This window comes from Equus caballus, chromosome 1 (assembly GCF_041296265.1).
Source record: "Equus caballus isolate H_3958 breed thoroughbred chromosome 1, TB-T2T, whole genome shotgun sequence".
Taxonomy (NCBI): Eukaryota; Metazoa; Chordata; class Mammalia; order Perissodactyla; family Equidae; genus Equus; species Equus caballus.
This window is the reverse complement of record NC_091684.1, coordinates 89,352,698-89,371,177: the sequence shown is the minus strand read 5'-3', so window position 1 is coordinate 89,371,177 and position 18,480 is coordinate 89,352,698. Positions and strand designations below refer to the sequence as shown.

Below are 18,480 nucleotides of genomic sequence, written 5' to 3'. Positions count from 1 at the left end.
TTGGAAAAACTTGTAAATATGTAATTTTTGAACTTTTAATATGATGAATTAAGCTCTGGTTGGTTAATATATTTTAAAAAGAAGAAGAAAAAACCCTATATGTTCAGTACGATGAAGCTGCATTTGTGCTACTACCTCCAAAGTGAAATATGAGAAGTAAAAACACACCTAATTGAAGGCAGCCTTGTTGGGGAGTGAATTCAGTTAACTGATCTCTTCTGCCTGGTGACACGTGCCTGTTAACGGGCACTGAAGAACCCCAAGGTCAAGGCATGGTTCTGTGCTGCAGTGGCTGCAGTTACTTTGTTAAAGACATTTTGTACTACTTGAGCATTTTGAGGAATCAGGGTTTATTCTAGTTGTCCAAGTTGTATAATTGTTCAATATGTTAAATTCCTCTGCTGTGTGTGCAATGAATTTATGGGCCAAAGCATAACGTTGCAAGGTCTTGATAATCTTTATAAAGCCTTATAATCTTCCAGGAATGAATTTTTATACCTTATATATTTATGATTCTAAAATAGTAGAATTCTTTTTAAGTAGGCAGTAATGCTTTGCTAGCACAGGGTCCACTTGCTAATTCCAATTATGACATTGAAACATGGCATTGTAGTGTAGCCGAGAGTCATTCTCCCATGGCAAAGTTACCTTGGTTTACGTGGTATGGCTCTGCATTATATCTCTAGACTATCACATTGACCATGATACTAAAGGCCTGTAACCAACTGAAGTGCAAAGGAAAGGGCAAAAGAAGGAATAACAAGCTGTGCTTTGAATATATACTCATAAGCATTTCTTGAGCTAATATATATAATACTGTGCGGAATACCAAGACATGATATGCCCAAATTCTATCCTTGAGTAGCTTCTTCTACTGTCATTTTGCTGAACTGGCAATTAATGCAAGATATGTCATAGGTATTCCCCAAAGTGCAAATTTTCTTAAAAAGAAATATAATTTAAAAATGTGTCTATGGGGGGCTGGCCCGGTGGCATAGCGGTTAAGTTCGCATGTTCCACTTCGGTGGCCCGGGGTTCGCCATTTCGGATCCCAGGTGCAGACATGGTACCGCTTGGCAAGCCATGCTGTGGCAGGCATCCCACATATAAAGTGGAGGAAGATGGGCACAGATATTAGCTCAGGGCCAGTCTTCTTCAGCAAAAAAAGAAGGGTTGGCAGCAGATGTTAGCTCGGGGCTAATCTTCCTCAAAAAAAAAAAATGTGTCTATGGGAAAATTGTTCTTTCAATGTTATAATTTTTTCAGCGAGCATATATGACTATCTCTTGTGTGCTGGGAACAGTGTTAGAGTCCTAGGATACAAAGATGCATGATATGGCAGTCTGTATCCTGGGGAATGGTGCTTTGAATGCCAGGCCAGGCATCAGGACGTTGTTGACAAGTTTTGAAAGGGGGCTTGATGTGCCTTCCTGGCACCAGTTTCCAGCCGAACACTGAAGTCAAAACTTCCTCCTCGCTCCCCCTCTGCCTTCCCTCATTCTGCTTCCTTTTTACCATAATGGGATTACTGTTCTCTTAGGTACCCAGTCTCAAAGGTCTTTGAAGGTACTTCTCGTGGTCTCCTATGTGACAAAGATTATCAGTGGTAATTCACTCCCCTAGTTCGTGTTGTCCTCACTTAGCGCCAGCATTACGGCAACAGCATCCTCCCTAGTTGCTCTGTGTCCAGTGTTGCTCCCCTAACTTATCCCCCACCACGAGTGACCCTTCTAAAATGCAAATCTGAGCATCCTTGCTTCAGCGGCCAACTCCAGTTCCTCATCAACTCCCTTTGTCCTTCCTTATTTACCTTCACTGTGTCCTCAGCCATACTGAATTCCTCTCAGTTCTTCTGGTGCCATGCACTTGACTTTTGGCCTTTGTATATGTTCTTTTTTCTGTTGAGGACAGTGTTCTCAACTGTCTCCTCCCTAGCTTTTATCCCCACCTCTCAATTGCTGGCTTCTTTGTTTTCAGTCCTTCAGAGCTCCCTTCCCTCCTCTGCTGCACCAGATAAACTGTCTGTCGTAGTATCCTGCACTTCCTCATCGTGGCTGGCACTAGAGTCATACTTTATTATTATCTGTTTATTTAATTGTTTTTGGTCTGCCTTTTCTGCTGGATAAGAACTTCATGAGCTTTGCTATTCATTCTTGGTCGTTTCCATCCACAGCATTGAACAAAGTACTCAGTACATGGTACGCATTAAATAAATACATTAAATAAACCTCAGTAAGCTTTCTTGATTTGTTCCTGATATGTATTTTATTAGGTGAGAGATATTAGCAATTAGTATTATTACTGTTTTAAGTGAAAAGGGAATTTAAAAGTATAAGTTTTATGAATTCTGTTATGACTCTTATGCTATAAAAAGCATACAACTCAGCTGTTTAACTTCTGGTTATATGTTCTTGAGAAACACACATGCACATAAGGAAATTAAGGTTATTCACTTAAGTATTATTTGTAATAGTGAAAAATTGGAAACAACCCCAATATACATTAATATGGGAATAAGTACCTAAAGTGTTATATATTCGTACAGTGGAAATCTGTATAGTAGTTAAAAGGAATGAACTCTAGCTACATGTTTCAACATGCATGAATCTCAAACATAATATTGGGTGGAAAAAGCAAGTTGCAAAAGAAGAGTTACATTATATACCATTTATGGGACTTTATAAAACAGTACTATTCAAATGTACAAAAGGTCTAAAAGTATAGGTAGAAGAAGGATGCAACCAACTTGAGAACAGCAGATCTGAAGAGGGGTGGCATAGCATAGTCTGACGCACAGAGGACTTTAACACGTCCGAAGACGAGAAGGTAAAAATTAGCATCTGTTAAATAGCGAGGGTGAGTGCGTAGATATTTGCTGTTCTCTCTAATTGTAGCGTATTTTAAATATTTCATAGTTTAAAATGATTAAAAATAAAGGTTATAGAGAAATATGTAAGCTGCTGAAGTCATTTTTTCCCTGTAAAGTCATATTTTTAAGCTGTAGACTTATAATTCACTCTCTTCCTTAGATCTTTCAGTGTTTTGTAAGTTGAAAAATACACAACGGGCAAATGCAACCTTCGACCCTGCCATTGCCAGTGTATACATAGAGCTCATGTAATAGGAGATAACAGTGCTGTTTGATTCTGCTCCGATCGTATTCAGTGCTGTGTTTGATTGTGGGCACCAGATTTTAAAGAGACTCCCAAGGAGCAGGGCAGGAAGGCAGGAGAGGAGCCTGGAAACCTGAGCAGGCAGAGGACAGAAGTGGGGGTGGGGGGTAGATTGTGGGGGCTACCCTCGAATACTGGAAGAACTTTCTAGTAGACGAGGGAGGAAATATGTTTCATGTTGTTTCAGACTTCAGAAGTAGGACCTCTTGGGTGAATACTCCAGGGATTAAAATCTGCTCCCCGAATCAACAACTTTCTGACGTTTGGCGCTGTCTAGCTGTGCAGCAGACCCTGCGTCAGCTGCTCAGCTCCTTGCCTCAGAGAACTCCAGTAGACTGCAGGGGACAGCTATGTGGGGTTCTAAAAGTGATGGTGATACACCCTCCGCTCCCTTTTTTTTAATATTAAGTCTTTAGTGGAATTCCAAAATCTATAGCAATCTAGTGTGGTGGTGAAGACCCAGGACTGAGCCAGACAGCTGGGTCGGAACTGGGGCTGTGCCCTTTGCTGACCTATGACTGTTCTCTCCCTGCCTCCTCCTCCACCTCCTCCTCCTCATTCTCATTAAATCTCCCTGGGGATCTGGTGTGTGGGGGTGGGGAGGGGCTGGTGCTTAAATGAGTAACTACCAAAGTGCTCAGAGCAGTGCCTGTTAGTAAGTGCTAAATAAGTGTTAAGTGTTAAGATTTAACCTCAGAACAAAGAAAGGGGTGGCTTTGCCTGCAGCCGGGGCAGGTTCTGGCAGCCACCCCCGTTCCGGGCCCAGGCATTCTGAGCCATGATGCTTGAAAATGACGGACTGGATTACTTTTTAAATCCTGCCGTTCTCTGAAGGATTACTATCAGAGAGATTATGAATATGTTTCTCGGAAACTTTAATACATTTTTTTGACTTACAGTGATAAAGACTGATTTTCTTTTTAGACTTCCCCAAATTGTTTTCAGGAATCCTAAAGTGAAATGTTTAGTAGCAAAGACAACAAAGACTTGGAGGGGATGGGAGAGGGCTTAGAGAAAGAATAAAACTTGAAATCACAGAATTTAAAATTTGGAAGTGATGTTATTACTAATCCTTATTTTAAACTATTTTATTTATTTCTCATTATTGGTAATTATTTATAAAACTGCAGGTTAGGGGCATATCCAGTGAGTTAATTCTTTTTAAATGTGGTGTAAAAGTCAAAAAGCTTGCTTCAAGGTGGGATGTGTGCCCTTTCTCTGTTTTGAGGTTTATAGGAGTTTCTTTGTTATCTTTGGATTCGTTTTTGAGCTATCCTATAGTGGTACCTTTCCTTTTTCTTTGTATATGATTTTTGTGCTCCTCCTTGAAATACAGCATAAGAAGTATCTTCTGAGCCTTTGATTTACAATTAAAGGATACATAACGCTTTTTTTGCTCAGAGGTTTCTAATTGCATCTTTTTTGATGGAGTCAAAAGCACAGTATGTGCTCTGTCTGCCTCTATCGTTCACTGATTGCTTAAGGTGGGAGGCGTCAGACTTGGAATTAATGGTGAGTGACTTGGCTGTGCTCTGTGTTATTCAGTGAGCTGTGGCCTCCATAGGTACCGGTTCCTCCCTGAATTCCGACCTTCTTATCTCTCTGTGGCTGTCTGCGTGCACTGGGTGCATGCACCTGTCTTTGAGCCACTGTGCGAAGGCATGTCGCTGTTAATGATTGACGTCTACTGCCAGGAACCTGGCTTTGCCATTAGTAGAATGCCTGTGTCAAGCAATTAAACAAATACTCCTGCTTGCTAATCTCAGCAACCGAAAGAATTTTTTGTGTGCTTCATAATTTCAAAGTATTCAAAGGAATTCTAATACCCCAGACTTTCTCTCCTTTTTTCTTTTCAGTGTTCTAAAATTCAGTGAGAAAGAAGAGTACTTTGGATGCTTTCTCTTTGATCTTCTTTTTCTGTCTCATGAAGTCGTAGGCAAGTGATTTTTTTCTTCATAGAGTCGTTGCAAGGGGATTCACATTTTAGCCTGGGACCTGGATTTAAAAGTGGTTTCTTATTCAGTTACTGTAGTAGTAACACACAGAAAGCCTGACTGAATTTGCTGCCCTTATCGCTTCCTCATGCCATTCCATTTCACAATGGCTAATTGGATTGATATCAACACCGCTGAAAACTAATATCTTAACAAAAGGGCAGACAGTAGTGACTAAGAAATTGGAAGTTGACTGGAAATGATCCTCTGCCCCAAATGCACTACAGTTAAATCTCCAAATTGGACAAGCAGATAGGAGAAAGCCACCAGTTAAATAATGGATTCCAGAATTTTTTTTAGCAAGTGACATTTTCTTCTTCTCTTTTTTCTTTTTAAGTAATAAATAGTAATGTATGTCTGGCACAAAGTAATAAAGAGCTACTGATCTGCTCTTCAAGAATCAGCTGGTTCATATTAGCAGCAGTGATTTGAATATCAGTTGGTCTTAAGTAAATCATTTCTCATAATTTTGTTTATGACCATTGTTTAGAAAAACTCATGTTTCAAAGATGAATCAAAGGTGAAACTTTGGTGGACTTGAAATTTGGACCATAAGTTTGGAATTAGTTTGATCTGAATAAATAAATTTTTGGTTTTTAGAGCTCTCTAGTCTCTTCTTGATATTTATTTATTTATGGAAGGATAGCCTTCTGTTTGTTTCCTCTATGATAATTGTACTGACAGATGGCTTCCCATTATTCTTTGAGCCCATCTGTAAAATGCCAAGGGATTAGCAGACTTGAGTTGGCATTTTAGTCCCATGGTTCAGCTCTGGTTTCTTCCATGAGCCTGCATCCTACAGTGTTTCTTCGTGCATCAGTATTTTGGAGGTGGGCCTGTGTAAAGTGTGGCCTGCTACTATAAAATCTGACATGTTTGCGCAACACTCATAGCTGTCAAAACTCACAGCCCAAAGCTCTACCTGAGAACGTGGAGTTTCTAACAAAGTTTTTGGTAGTTAGGTATTCTAAGATTAAGTTTGTCCGGAGCAGTGGAAATAAAAGTTTGCAAAGGCCTTGATTTCTACGTGAGTGCTTGATTTAGTAGCAGGATAATCTAGAAGAGAAAGTAATTCAACACTAAAAGCAATATTTATGTCTCTGGTAAAGTACAGAACACTTTACAGAAATGAAATAAGAATGGGATTTAAAAACTTTGTGGCATTCTCAGCTTTACTGTTGAATAATTTTTTTCCTAATAGATGTTCAGTTCATAGATGTTCTGTTTCTCAGGAGTTCTCTAGTTTTAAAACCAAAACTAAGAGGAGGTTAGATTTTTAATCAGTAAGTATTGTGACAGAGGGACTTTTATTTAGCTATTTCATGATATCTGTGTATAAAGTGATACCTCCCATTCATCCATGGGATCCTGAGAAGTTCTTTGTCTACTGAATATACTTATTCTGTTGGCTTACAATTTTAGAGAGGTCTGGTTTTAATTTCTGATGAGCCTCCAACTGACTCGACACATTAGCTTTGTTTTTTGCCATAATCTCTCCACCAAAATGTTTTAATCTCTAAGCAAGTTCTTAAATGCCCTAAGGAAGTCCCTAAGTGAAGAAATCTGAACTGCAGTCTGTTGTAACTAGAATAATTATCCTTTAATTAGCCAAGCTTTAACTTTTGGCTTTATTTTAAAATTGGCCATTCACATCGATACTCTGTTGCTATGTGTCCATTTTATGTGTTAGGTGATTATAAAGGCTAGAAATGAAGAGAGAGAAATCTTAAAACAAGATTTAGGGGGCCGGCCCAGTGGCATAGTGGTTAAGTTCATAGCGCTCTGCTTCCGCAGCCTGGGGTTGGCTAGTTCAGATCCTGGGTGCAGACCTACACACTGCTCATCAAGCCGTGCTGTGGCGGCATCTCACATAGGAGAACTAGAAGGACTTACAGCTAGGATATACAACTACATACTGGGGCTTTGGGGAGATAAAATACAAATCAGATTTTAAAAATTTGCGGTTTAGGATCATAAAACTGAAAGTGCAAGATGGAGCCTGTGCACAGGCTTTGGTGTCAGTCCGAGTTGGTGATGTTCTGGAAAGGTCTTAGCCCTGATCCCTTGACTGCCAAGTGGGCCGCCCCGTGAGGACTCGAATGACCAGGTGGGTGGACTGTGGGAGAGGCACCTTCTCCTCCCTGCTGATGTTGGTGTGACTCTGTTGCAGGAGCTGCGGTCCCGTGAGGAGGAGCTGACCCGCGCCGCCCTCCAGCAGAAGTCTCAGGAGGAGCTGCTGAAGCGGCGGGAGCAGCAGCTGGCAGAGCGCGAGATTGACGTGCTGGAGCGGGAGCTCAACATTTTGATATTCCAGTTAAACCAGGAGAAGCCGAATGTGAAGAGGAGGAAGGGCAAGTTCAAGAGAAGTCGTTTAAAGCTCAAAGATGGACATCGAATCAGTTTACCTTCAGGTAGGATTTTGTACCCATGTTTCGTAAGACTCTCGTATGTCATCCCTTTAAACAGCTTGTTTGTTTCACCACAACTGGGAAGAGATGGGGGAATGAGATTTTCAAACCTTATAGAAATAAGTAGCTTCAGTTCTTGCTTCAGTTCACGGTCGTGATGTAATGACCTCACAAGTGTTCCCGGGTGAAACAGCACGCAGCGTGCATTGCGGTAATTCATGCTGAGCATTTAACTTTCAGCGTACTTTCTTATTAATGGATTTATCCATTTACTCCTTTTGAAATCAAGGCAGAGTTCCTTTTTAGCTGATTGCCCTGAACCAGCATTACATGGCATCGTGAAAATCTACAACAATAAAACTATTCCTACTTTATCGTTAAATTTATTGCTTCTGCAAGGATCTATAATGTTATCCGGTAGCTGAGTTCATTTGGGACACTCATGTTGCTGTTAGCATCTTAAACAAAAAATATCAAGTACTTCAATTACATGCCTGCTTTCCTCTGAGGGCTTAAAATCCTTAAGATAGAAAACGAACAGTAAATCTAGGGAAGCTTTTAAAAATATTTTTTAAACGTTGTGACAATAACATAAAAAGATACATGTGTTGGGAGAAACTCAACAGAATAGAGTATAACAAACATATTAATTCACGAAATTAAGTTCTTTAATATTATGTGTAATGCTTGATTTAAGGAAAACCAAATAGCTCTGTGACTCATTGTAATACCAGGGCAGAATGGTGACAGAACAAGAGCCGGCTGCACTTTTATAGAATGTGCGTTAGATATCTCTGTATCTGTATCAGCCTATTTCTCTATGTATGTATTATCTACTGGAGTGTTTTATAGATTCTAGTGTTTCCCTAAGGTGTTTGTTAACGGCATGGAAATTTGATTTAAATAACAATCCTGACAGATTTGTTTGATTTGAAGTATGTATAAATTGTCTTGTGAAATACTTATTATGAAATACTGGAAGCTTTACAGCGTACTGTGGCTTTTTAGGTTATTGCAGGAGTCCTCAGTTGATCAGAAAATTGCCAGTGTGGAGTAGTAATGAGACCACAGTATACATTATTGATTATTTGGTTTGATGAGGTGAGAATAGGCAATGGGTCATTATTCGTTTTACCTTTGACCTCTCTAGGTGGAAAAAAAGGTAGTTTTCCAGGTTCTCTTCTGATATTTGCTTTTAGCCCAAGTGCAACTTGGAGGACCACTGACTGGATCATCTTGTATGTCAGATATAGTTTAAAATAGTCTATTTTATTTATGATGAGGCTTCTGCTTTCACGTACAGATGATAGAAAAACTCGGGTACTCCATGTGAGTTTTCTTCTCGTTTTTAGCTCTATCAGTATCCTTCTGGGTTATGACTATTATCATAATTAGTATTCGTTGATTCCCTTGGAACACTTTGGGATGGGTGGCTAATGATAAACTGATGGCAAATAAACCTGGGGGAAAAAATAAAATCATTCCGATGATTCTTTAATCTTCAAAGGGAGAGCGATTAAGTAAAATATCTCAGGATTCCTGAGGTCAAACTTTCACTCGTGTTTTTCTCCTCAAATGTTGCTTGGCTAATACCTTGCATTTATTCAAAGCAGACTGAATATATTTGACTATTTTTGTTAGATTTATATTATTACTGGATTGCACGATTTGGCTTTGTTTCTCTTTCTGAGAATAGAGGGGACATTTTAGTTAAACATTTATTTACCTTGTGGCACTTAACAACTTTTCAGTTAAGAACTAACCAAAAAGTCTACTGCTATAATCCTAATCCATCCTGAAGGAATGAAATTCGGCTTCTGTAATTTAGTGTGGCAGTTACCGCTTCTCCCCACAGAGTGGCGCTATATTGCTGTGACTGTTGCCTCTATGGCAGCTCTTTTTCTCATTAGAATTCGCTGACTCTGCACCCCCTCCCCCACCCCACCCGCCACACAGTTTCCTAGCACAATGTCCCAAAGTAGGACACACATCCAGAGAGCCGGAGAGAAGAATGATAACTATCAAAATAATTATTTTTCTCCTTCAGGAATTTTGCTTAGTATAGAAAAGAAAGCAATTATTTGTGCCTTGAGTTCAAAGGAGTTGGCTGATTCCAGTAATATCATCTGCTAGAAAACTCTTTGAGTTACCAAATTTTAGTACAATTTGATGGTACGCTGCTAAGGAAGAAACATCGGATAGGTAATAGCTTTGCACAGTGGTGGTACCTTCCTTTCAGCAGACCAGATTACTTAAACCCCTTTTGCAGGATTTTTGTTTATGTGTAACCAGTTTACAACATCTCACAGAAATGTATTTGAGACTCCTACAAACTGGCCCTTAATACTTGTAAATCTTTCAAAAATTTGTTGTTAAATGTGAATAATTGTCTAATTATTGTCATTTTGTCCTTCAGAATCACTGATGGTAACTTTCAATCTTATGACTATTTATGGCTATGGTGACTTCAGAATCATTGATGATAACTTTTAATCTTATGTCTATTTGTAGCTATGGTGACTTATTGGTAGAAACCTCAAATGTACTTATTCTTGCTGGCAATCCTTCATGGGTGGCTACCAAATAATGAAGATAAATGCTTACAAAATGAGATATCATAATGTAAGATTGCAGTTTTTAAAGTATACTTCCTGAATTCTTGGAATTTCCTGGAATTTGTAGAAAGAAAAAGAATGGTCATGGTAGATAATTTTATATCGTGACCACTTTGTGTCACTCCCTCTGTCTTGTGTTTATTTTGAACCAAAGTTGTGGTTTTTGAACACAATAAAACAAAGCAGAGAGGTGTTAAAGGCTTCAAAAGTTGGCATGTCTCTAAAGCACTGGCATTCTAGCTCAGCCGCTTCAGAAGTGCCAAAAGCCGGCACAGCCCTCTGCCTCCCGTGGGTGAGCGTGAGAGCAAGTGCACGCACGTGTGCAGGGCAGAGACGGCAAAGGCCGCATGAGGATTCTCTGAAGAATGCTACCACTTTCAGTTAAAAATGACTATTCCCACTGGGGCCACGTTAGCTTCCTTAATGGAACACAAATATTGCCAATAAAAATGTAAGTATTTTACCCCAAAGCCTGTGGCCCGTTTGATAATCTGCTATGAGCAGATATCTTGAGAACAATTATTCCAGCAAGTACAAAGAAAAACTGAACATCAGCCAGGGTCAGTTAACAATTCAGCTTTAGTTTTCCTAAAGGCATAACTGGAACAGCATCTACCTTTCCCTGCTTCGTAGGGACAAGGATGTTTATAATAAAGAATATTTTCTTGATGTCTAAAACAGAGAGAGTGATACGTGGAATCTAAAAAAGCAAACAGAAGCCAAACTGAGCTCATAGATGCAGAGAACAGGTGGGTGGTTGCCAGAGGCAGGGGTTGGGGGGTCGGCGAAACGGGTGAAGGTGATTTAAAGGTACAAACCTCTAGTTATAACATAAAAGTCCTACGATGTAACGTACAGCACGGTGACCACCGTTAATGATACTGTATTGTATATTTGAAACTTGCTAAGAGAGTAGATCTGAAAAGTTCTCATCACAAGAAAAAAAAATTTGTAACTAATATGGTGATGCATGGTACCTAGACTTACTGTGATCATTGTGCAGTATCGAACCAGTATGCTGTACACCTGAAACTAATATTATGTTACGTGTCAATTATGTCTCAATAATAAAAGAGAAAACACACACATACAAAACCCACAAAGAGGGCCCCTACTCCTTGGATGAAAGTATTTACACGTTTTCAGAAGATCAGAAGCACTCTGAGTCTTAGGAATTGTTAAAATCCAGCCTTTTGCCCTTGCTACTCCTCCTTGCCCTTACAAACGTTCCGTGCTGGTTACTGGACCTCTGCTAAGTATCTCTTCTTCCATCATTTGTCCTCGCGATTTGTCCTTCAGATGCCGTGGCCTGGCTCTGTGTTCTGGTCGGAGGCTTGCAAGAGCCCGCCTGCCTTCTGCTCTGGGCTGGAGGCTCCTCCTGCTGTAAAAGCTGACGGAGAATTTGCTTCCATGGGGTTAGGACACATCACAGGGGTAGCTGAACCCTTATAAAGCACTTCAATCTAAAATAAACTGTTTCGTATCTGTGGGTAAGAGTATTTCTTTTATTTACCATCTCCTCTCCACCCCCCAGATCCAGCCAGTCATCGTGTCCTGCTGAACTGTTTCCTTGCATCCAGTCTTTGCTTAAACTGCTCTGCCTGGTCCAGTCTTTCGTAATTTCTTACTGGGTAGATGAAGGAAGCCTTCCATCTGATACTTCATTTCCATTTGCTTTTCTTCCAGACCAGCTCTCACCCTTCTATATGTTTCTCAGCAATTAACTTGAAGCACCAGTTTGATCCTGTTGCAAAACCTTGCACATTTTCTCATCTGAGGATCTACCATGAACCGAGTACTAACGATTACAATAAAATAAACATGATCTCTGCCCTCAGGTTACTTATAATCTTAAACAGAGAAAATATTCATTCAGCAAAGATTTACTAAGCAGCTTTTATGTGGGAGACCCTGTGCCCTTTGGAATGGGATCCAGCCGTGATGGAGACTGTGACGGCCCTGCCCATACAGAGCTGACATTGTATTGGGGGAGGAGGGTGAACCTGAAGCTAATAATTAAGCAAATACTTATTTGCCTGCTGTAATTATTAACTGGTGTGAGGGAAAAGTCATATGACAGTGATTAGAAGACAGATGTCACTGGTGTACGAGATCATAGAAGGCTTCCTAAGGAACTAACATTTAAATTGAGACTTAAAGTAGGAATTTACCAAATGCAGAGGGGAAAGGAAGAGAGTAGGCAGAAAGCACGTGCAGAGAAAGCTGGGTTTCTTCCAGGAACTGAGAAAAGACCCATGTGGTTTGACCAGGGGTCAGCAATCTATGCCCCATGGCCAAGTCCAGCCTACCACCTGTTTGGTACAGCCCACAAGCTATGAATTTCGCACATTTTTAAATACTTGAAAAGAAGAAGGAAAAGAATATTTCATGATTCACGCACATTACATGAAATTTAAATTGGAATGTCCATAAATAAAATTGTATTGGAACACATTCATGTATGAATTGTAGATGACAGCTCTCTCGCTACATCAGCAGATTTGAGTAGTTGTGACAGAGACCATATGGCCCACAAAGCCTAAGATATTTGCTGTCTGGCGCTTTACAGGAAAAGTTTGCTGACCCGTGGTATAGACCACAGTGAGTGATGGGAGAAGGGGGCAAGATGAGGCTGGAGTGGCAAGAAGAACCCAGACTCAGACCTGCAGGGGTTATAGAGTATTTTACGATTTTGATCTGTAATGTAAGAATTACAGGCAGCCTTTGAAGGATTTTAAGCAGGGGAATGACAGGGTCAGGCATGCATTTTTAAAAATGCTTCTGGCGACTGTGAGACAGACCAGAGGGGCAAAAGGGACATGCAGGGAGATGGACGGAGAAGATGCAGCAGCGTTGGCATGAAATGATGGTGGCAGTGCAGAGGGAGAGAACAGAAAGGATCATAACACGTGCTGTGCATTTATTGTGTCCTGAGCCCTGCACTAAATATTTTCTATACTTTTAAAAATTTTTTTTAAGTATGCTTTTTTTGGTGAGGAAGATTGGCCCTGAGCTAACATCTGTCTCTCATCTTCCCTTTTTTGTTTTTTTTCTCCCCAAAGCCACAGTACATAGTTGTATATCCTAGTTATATGTCCTTCTAGGTCTTCTGTGTGGGACGCTGCCACAGCATCGCTTGATGAGCATATGTCCACGCCCAGGATCCAAACTGGTGAACCCTGGGCCACCAAAGTGGAGTGCACGAGCGTAACCATTTGGCCATGGGACAAGCCCTTATACTTTTTTGTATTTAATTTTTCATGGCTGTCCCATGAAGTAGGAATACTTGTTTCTTTCCAGTTTTGTAAATGAAGATGGTGAGACTTAAAGAGGTTGTTACTTTTCCGAAATGCATACGGCCGGTGAGTGGTAAACTGGGATTCAAATGCAAGTTTTCAAACTCCAGAACCTACAATATAAATTTCTCAACTGTAACTCTAGGAAGAGTATACAACACAGATTTTACAAGATAGTCTTTGATTGGATGTGGAGGCTCAGGGAGAAGACAATATCAAGGCAAATTTTCAGATCTCAGGCATGAATAATTGAGTAGATTTTTTCCTACCAAATTCCAATTTCTCCTCATTTCAAATACCACATGGTTCCTTAAAGTTCTTTAAAGGATAATTTTCGAAAAGGTAAATTATAGCTCCCTTGCAAATATGAAGTGAACATGTGTCAAAGATGTTATTCAACTCATTAATTAATGAGGAAGCAGTTGAAATTGGTTCAGATGAGAATTTGAGGAGCTAAGTGTTTATGGGCAGTTTAATGAAGGCATGTTAGGATTAGATCATTAGGCTAAGTGCAAACCTGGGTAATGCCCACTGTGGCAACAAGCCGTCACCTCTGGGATTCTTTTATGCCAGAGAGAAATTATTTTCATCGTCCCCAGACAAAATCTGCAAGTTAACCTCTGCCCCTACTGAGTTGCAAAAATAGTCCCATCGATAGAAAATCAATCAAAGGTGGAGATCAAAGAACGCCCACGAATTCCTTTTACCAGTGTCTAAGTTTGCTATAAGTTTTCTGATAGGTAACAGAGTTTTCCTAAACACTCTCCTCTTCCCTCTGGTAATATTACTGTTTCTTCCATTTATTGCCATAGATCTTGGCGTCCCTCTGTCCTGACAGCTGCCCTATGTTACAGTTAGGTGGTAGTGACTGTCGGTATAGGGTGCCTTGACCACAAAGTGCTTTTAACTGTAGGGGGCAAAGTTTTCCTTGACCCTCTTAGACTGGCTGGGTCTGAAAATTAAACTGACAAAGAGAGATAAACAGGGGAAAAGCATAAAAATTTATTTAATATGAATTTTACATGACATGGGAGCCTTCATAAGAAAATAAAGACCAAACAGACCTGAGTATTTGTATGCTGAGTTTGAAGATTGGAGTGTCATGTAGAAATGTGACAGGTTCAGAAGTTTTGGGGCAGCATGTCCTGAACCCCACATAATCTATGTTTTCTATTTTAGTCACCACAGCAGCCCTGGGAGATGCTTGTCGTTTCTATCTAATGGTTGAGGAGACAAGCTCAGAGAGGCTGCTCACTGGTTTGAGGTCCATATTTGTTAGTGACAGAATCAGGCCTTACTTAAATGCAGGGTGTCTCCTATCTCAATTTTGTTTTTAACTGTGTCAGACTGAATGAAGGTAATTCTTCCTTCCCAGAAGATGTGAGTTCTACAAGTACTCATTAATATTTCGGTTTTCTGTGAGTGTGAGTGTGTGTGTGTGTCTCTGGACCAAAGATGTCATAGAGTCTGAGTTATTATTTATTGACTTGACCCCTGAAGGGGAAGATAAATAAGAAACTAAGAAACAGACTCCGAGATACACTTCATTCCTAACTGTCTGCAAATTTACACTTTTATTGCTTTGTGCTCAAGAAGTGGCTGTGAGTATAACTTAAAACCGTGAAGTCTCAGTTCTCACTTTTTTCCATATCCGACAGATTTCCAGCATAAAATAACTGTGCAGGCCTCTCCCAACCTGGACAAACGGCGGAGCTTGAACAGCAGCAGTTCCAGTCCACCCAGCAGCCCCACGGTGATTCCCAGACTCCGAGCCATACAGCGTAAGCCTGCTCCTCCGGCGCGGGGCCTCCGTGCTGATTTCTGTTCTTAATTGACTTGGATTCAAGTTAAGCAGACATGTTTTGTAGCTGGTTGTAACGAAGCAAACATGTGACATTTAATAGGTATCACGACTGTTTGGAAAACAAAATTTGTTCTTACATTTCGTAGTCTAATTTTGTTTTTATTGAGGTACAATTGACATAGAGCATTATGTTTCAGGTGTAGAACATACTGACTCGATGTTTGTACATGTTGCAAAATGATCCCCGCAGTAGGTCTAGTCCACGTCTGTCACCGTGCATAGCTACAGAATCTTTTTTTCTTGTCATGTGAACTTTTCAGACTTACTCTCTTAGCAACTTTCAGAATGCAGCACAGTGCTGTTAACTGCAGTCGCCATGCTGCACGTTACATCCCCATGGCTGATTTGTTTTACAGCAGGAAGTTTGGCCCTTTTGACTCCTTTCACCCGTTTCACATACCCCTCACCTCTAGCAACCACCAGTCTGTTCTCTGTATCTGTGAGGTTTGTTTTGTTTTTGGTTTTGATTCCACATATAAGTGAGACCATTTGGTATTTGTCTTTCTCTGTCTGACTTATTTCATTTAGCGTAATGCCCTCAAATGTTGTAAATGGCAAGATTTCCTTCTTTATGACTGAATAATATTCCATTGTATATATGTGCCACATTTTCTTTATCCATTCATCCGTCGATGGACACTTAGGTTGTTTCCGTACCTTGGCTGCTGAGCATAATGCTGTAATGAACACAAGGGTGCATATGTCTTTTCAAGTTAGTGTTTTTGTTTTTCTCAGAGAAATACCCAGAAGTGAAATTGCTGGATCATATGGTAGTTCTATTTGTAGTTTTTTTGAGGAACCTCTATACCATTTTCCATAGTTGCTGCACGAATTTATATTCCCACCAACAGTGCACAAGGGTTCCCTTTTCTCTACATCCTCGCCAACACTGTTACTTCCTGTCTTTTTTTTTTTTTGAGGAAGATTAGCCCTGAGCTAACTACTGCCAATCCCCCTCTTTTTGTTGAAGAAGACTGGCCCTGAGCTAACATCCATGCCCATCTTCCTCTACTTTATACGTGGAATGCCTACCACAGCATGGCTTTTGCCAAGCAGTGCCATGTCCACACCTATGATCCAAACTGGCAAACCCCGGGCCACCGAGAAGTGGAACGTGTGAACTTAACTGTTGCACCACCAGGCCAGCCCCAATTTCTTGTCTTTCTAATAGCCATTTTAACAAGTGTGAGGTGATATCTCGTGGTAGTTTTCATTTGCATTTCCCTGATGATTAGTCATTTGAGCACCTTTTCACGTACCTGTTGGCCATCTGTATGTCTTCTTCAGAAAAATGTCTATTCAGATCTTCTGCCCATTTTTCAGTCAGATTGCATGCTTTTTTGTTATTCATTTGTGTGAGTTCTTTGTATACTTTGGATATTAACCCCTTATCAGATGTATGATTTGGAAATATTTTCTCCCATTCAGTAGGTTGTCTTTTTATTTTGTTGATAGTTTCCCTTGCGGTACAGAATAATTTTCTCATTTTCACAATGAATGATTTTTAGATTCTGTGCAATTGGTGATGTGACCAGGCCACAGAGTAGAAAATAGACTACCATATCTTGAGACATTTTGCTAAACACTTTTGTGCAAAATTAACATAACCTAATTAGTAGCATATTTAGGGATATTTTGAAAAATGAAATCAGGAATTCAGGTTACTTCCATTTATTTCCTTGTTTTTATAAAGAAAAAAATGTTACTTTTTGAGATTTAACTTTAATTTGGTCTGTATTGGCCAACCTAATACTCCAAAATACCATGTAGTATTTTGGTTTTAGAAAAAGTGTTCAGCCTGGTAGAAAAAACACATGAAGCTAATTCGCCTGGCATCTTTGCACTGTGAGAGTTTCAGTTAGTTCCTGAATCAAAGTTTAGTGGAATGAAATAAAACTATTAATTTTTTTCAAAGATGAGTCCAAATAAACCCTGAAAGTAGGCTAAGCAAAAGAAGAATGTGTTTATTATGTATGTATGTTAGTACTCTGGTAATCAGCCCGTTACCATATTAAAGAATTAATTTGCATCTTCTCCTTGCTCCACTAAACTTAATTCTTTGCTACTTGCCATCTTTATTTGGAGAAAAAATTCCAAAGGAATATTTTTTCTAATCAGGCCTACAGTCAATTTTTTTTTTCCTGTTGATAATGAAAACCTTGGCATCAGCACAGATAGGTTTTTTGTTGTTGTTTTTTTTTGTGTGTGTGTGAGGAAGGTTGGCCCTGAGCTAACGTCCATTGTTAATCTTCCTCTATTTTGTATGTGGGATGCTGCCACAGCATGGCTTGATGAGCAGTGCATAAGTCCACACCAAGGATCTGAACCTGCAAACCCTGGGCTGCTGAAGGGGAGTGTGGGAACTTAACCACTCCACCATCGGGCCAGCCCCAGCACAGATTTATTTTTTAAGATTTTATTTTTTTCCTTTTTCTCCCCAAAGCCTCCCAGTACATAGTTGTATATTCTTTGTTGTGGGTCCTTCTAGTTGTGGCATGTGGGATGCTGCCTCAGCGTGGCTTGATGAGCAGTGCCATGTCTGCGCCCGGGATTCGAACCAACAAAACACTGGGCCGCCTGCAGCAGAGTGCGCAAACTTAACCACTCGGCCACAGGGCCAGCCCCCTGGCACAGATTTTTTTTTAAAGCTCCCAGGGCACTAGTCTCTCTACAGTCACAGGGAAATAATATAAATAGATGCATCATATGATCTTAGAACTTAAAGTGCCATCATCTTATTATAACTGCTTTGTCTTTCTGAGGGTGCCTTTGTCATGAAGCCACAATTTATACCTTGCATTTGCCTAGACAGAGTAAGGGCTTAATTAAAGGAGCAAAAAGGGTGTCAAGGCTTGTCCCACAGCTCTGGTGAAGACAGGGGGACAGAAGGCATGATGCCTCTGTTTTTGCCCAGCTGTTCCTCTACTCTTTTGCCTGTTGTCTTCATATATATATAATATCTATATAATATATATATGTAATATAATATTTTTTTTTATAATTTGAGAAGTTTTTTTTTTCAGAGCAGTTTTAGATTCACAGCAAGATTTAGAGGAAGGTACAGAGATTTCCCATATACTGCCACCCCCACACACACACAGCCCCCGCATCAACATCCTCCACCACAGTG

At 40.1% G+C, this 18,480-nt stretch overlaps 1 protein-coding gene across 1 annotated transcript in view; it reads left to right on the top strand.

Annotated features, from left to right (window-relative positions):
- Positions 1-18,480, top strand: part of MAP3K21 (mitogen-activated protein kinase kinase kinase 21) — a 56,023-nt gene that overhangs the window by 24,267 nt on the left and 13,276 nt on the right. The window contains exons 5-6 of the mRNA XM_023647429.2: positions 7,338-7,578; positions 15,145-15,267. Of these exons, the coding sequence (XP_023503197.1) occupies positions 7,338-7,578; positions 15,145-15,267 (364 nt within the window). The remainder of the gene's footprint in view (positions 1-7,337; positions 7,579-15,144; positions 15,268-18,480) is intronic.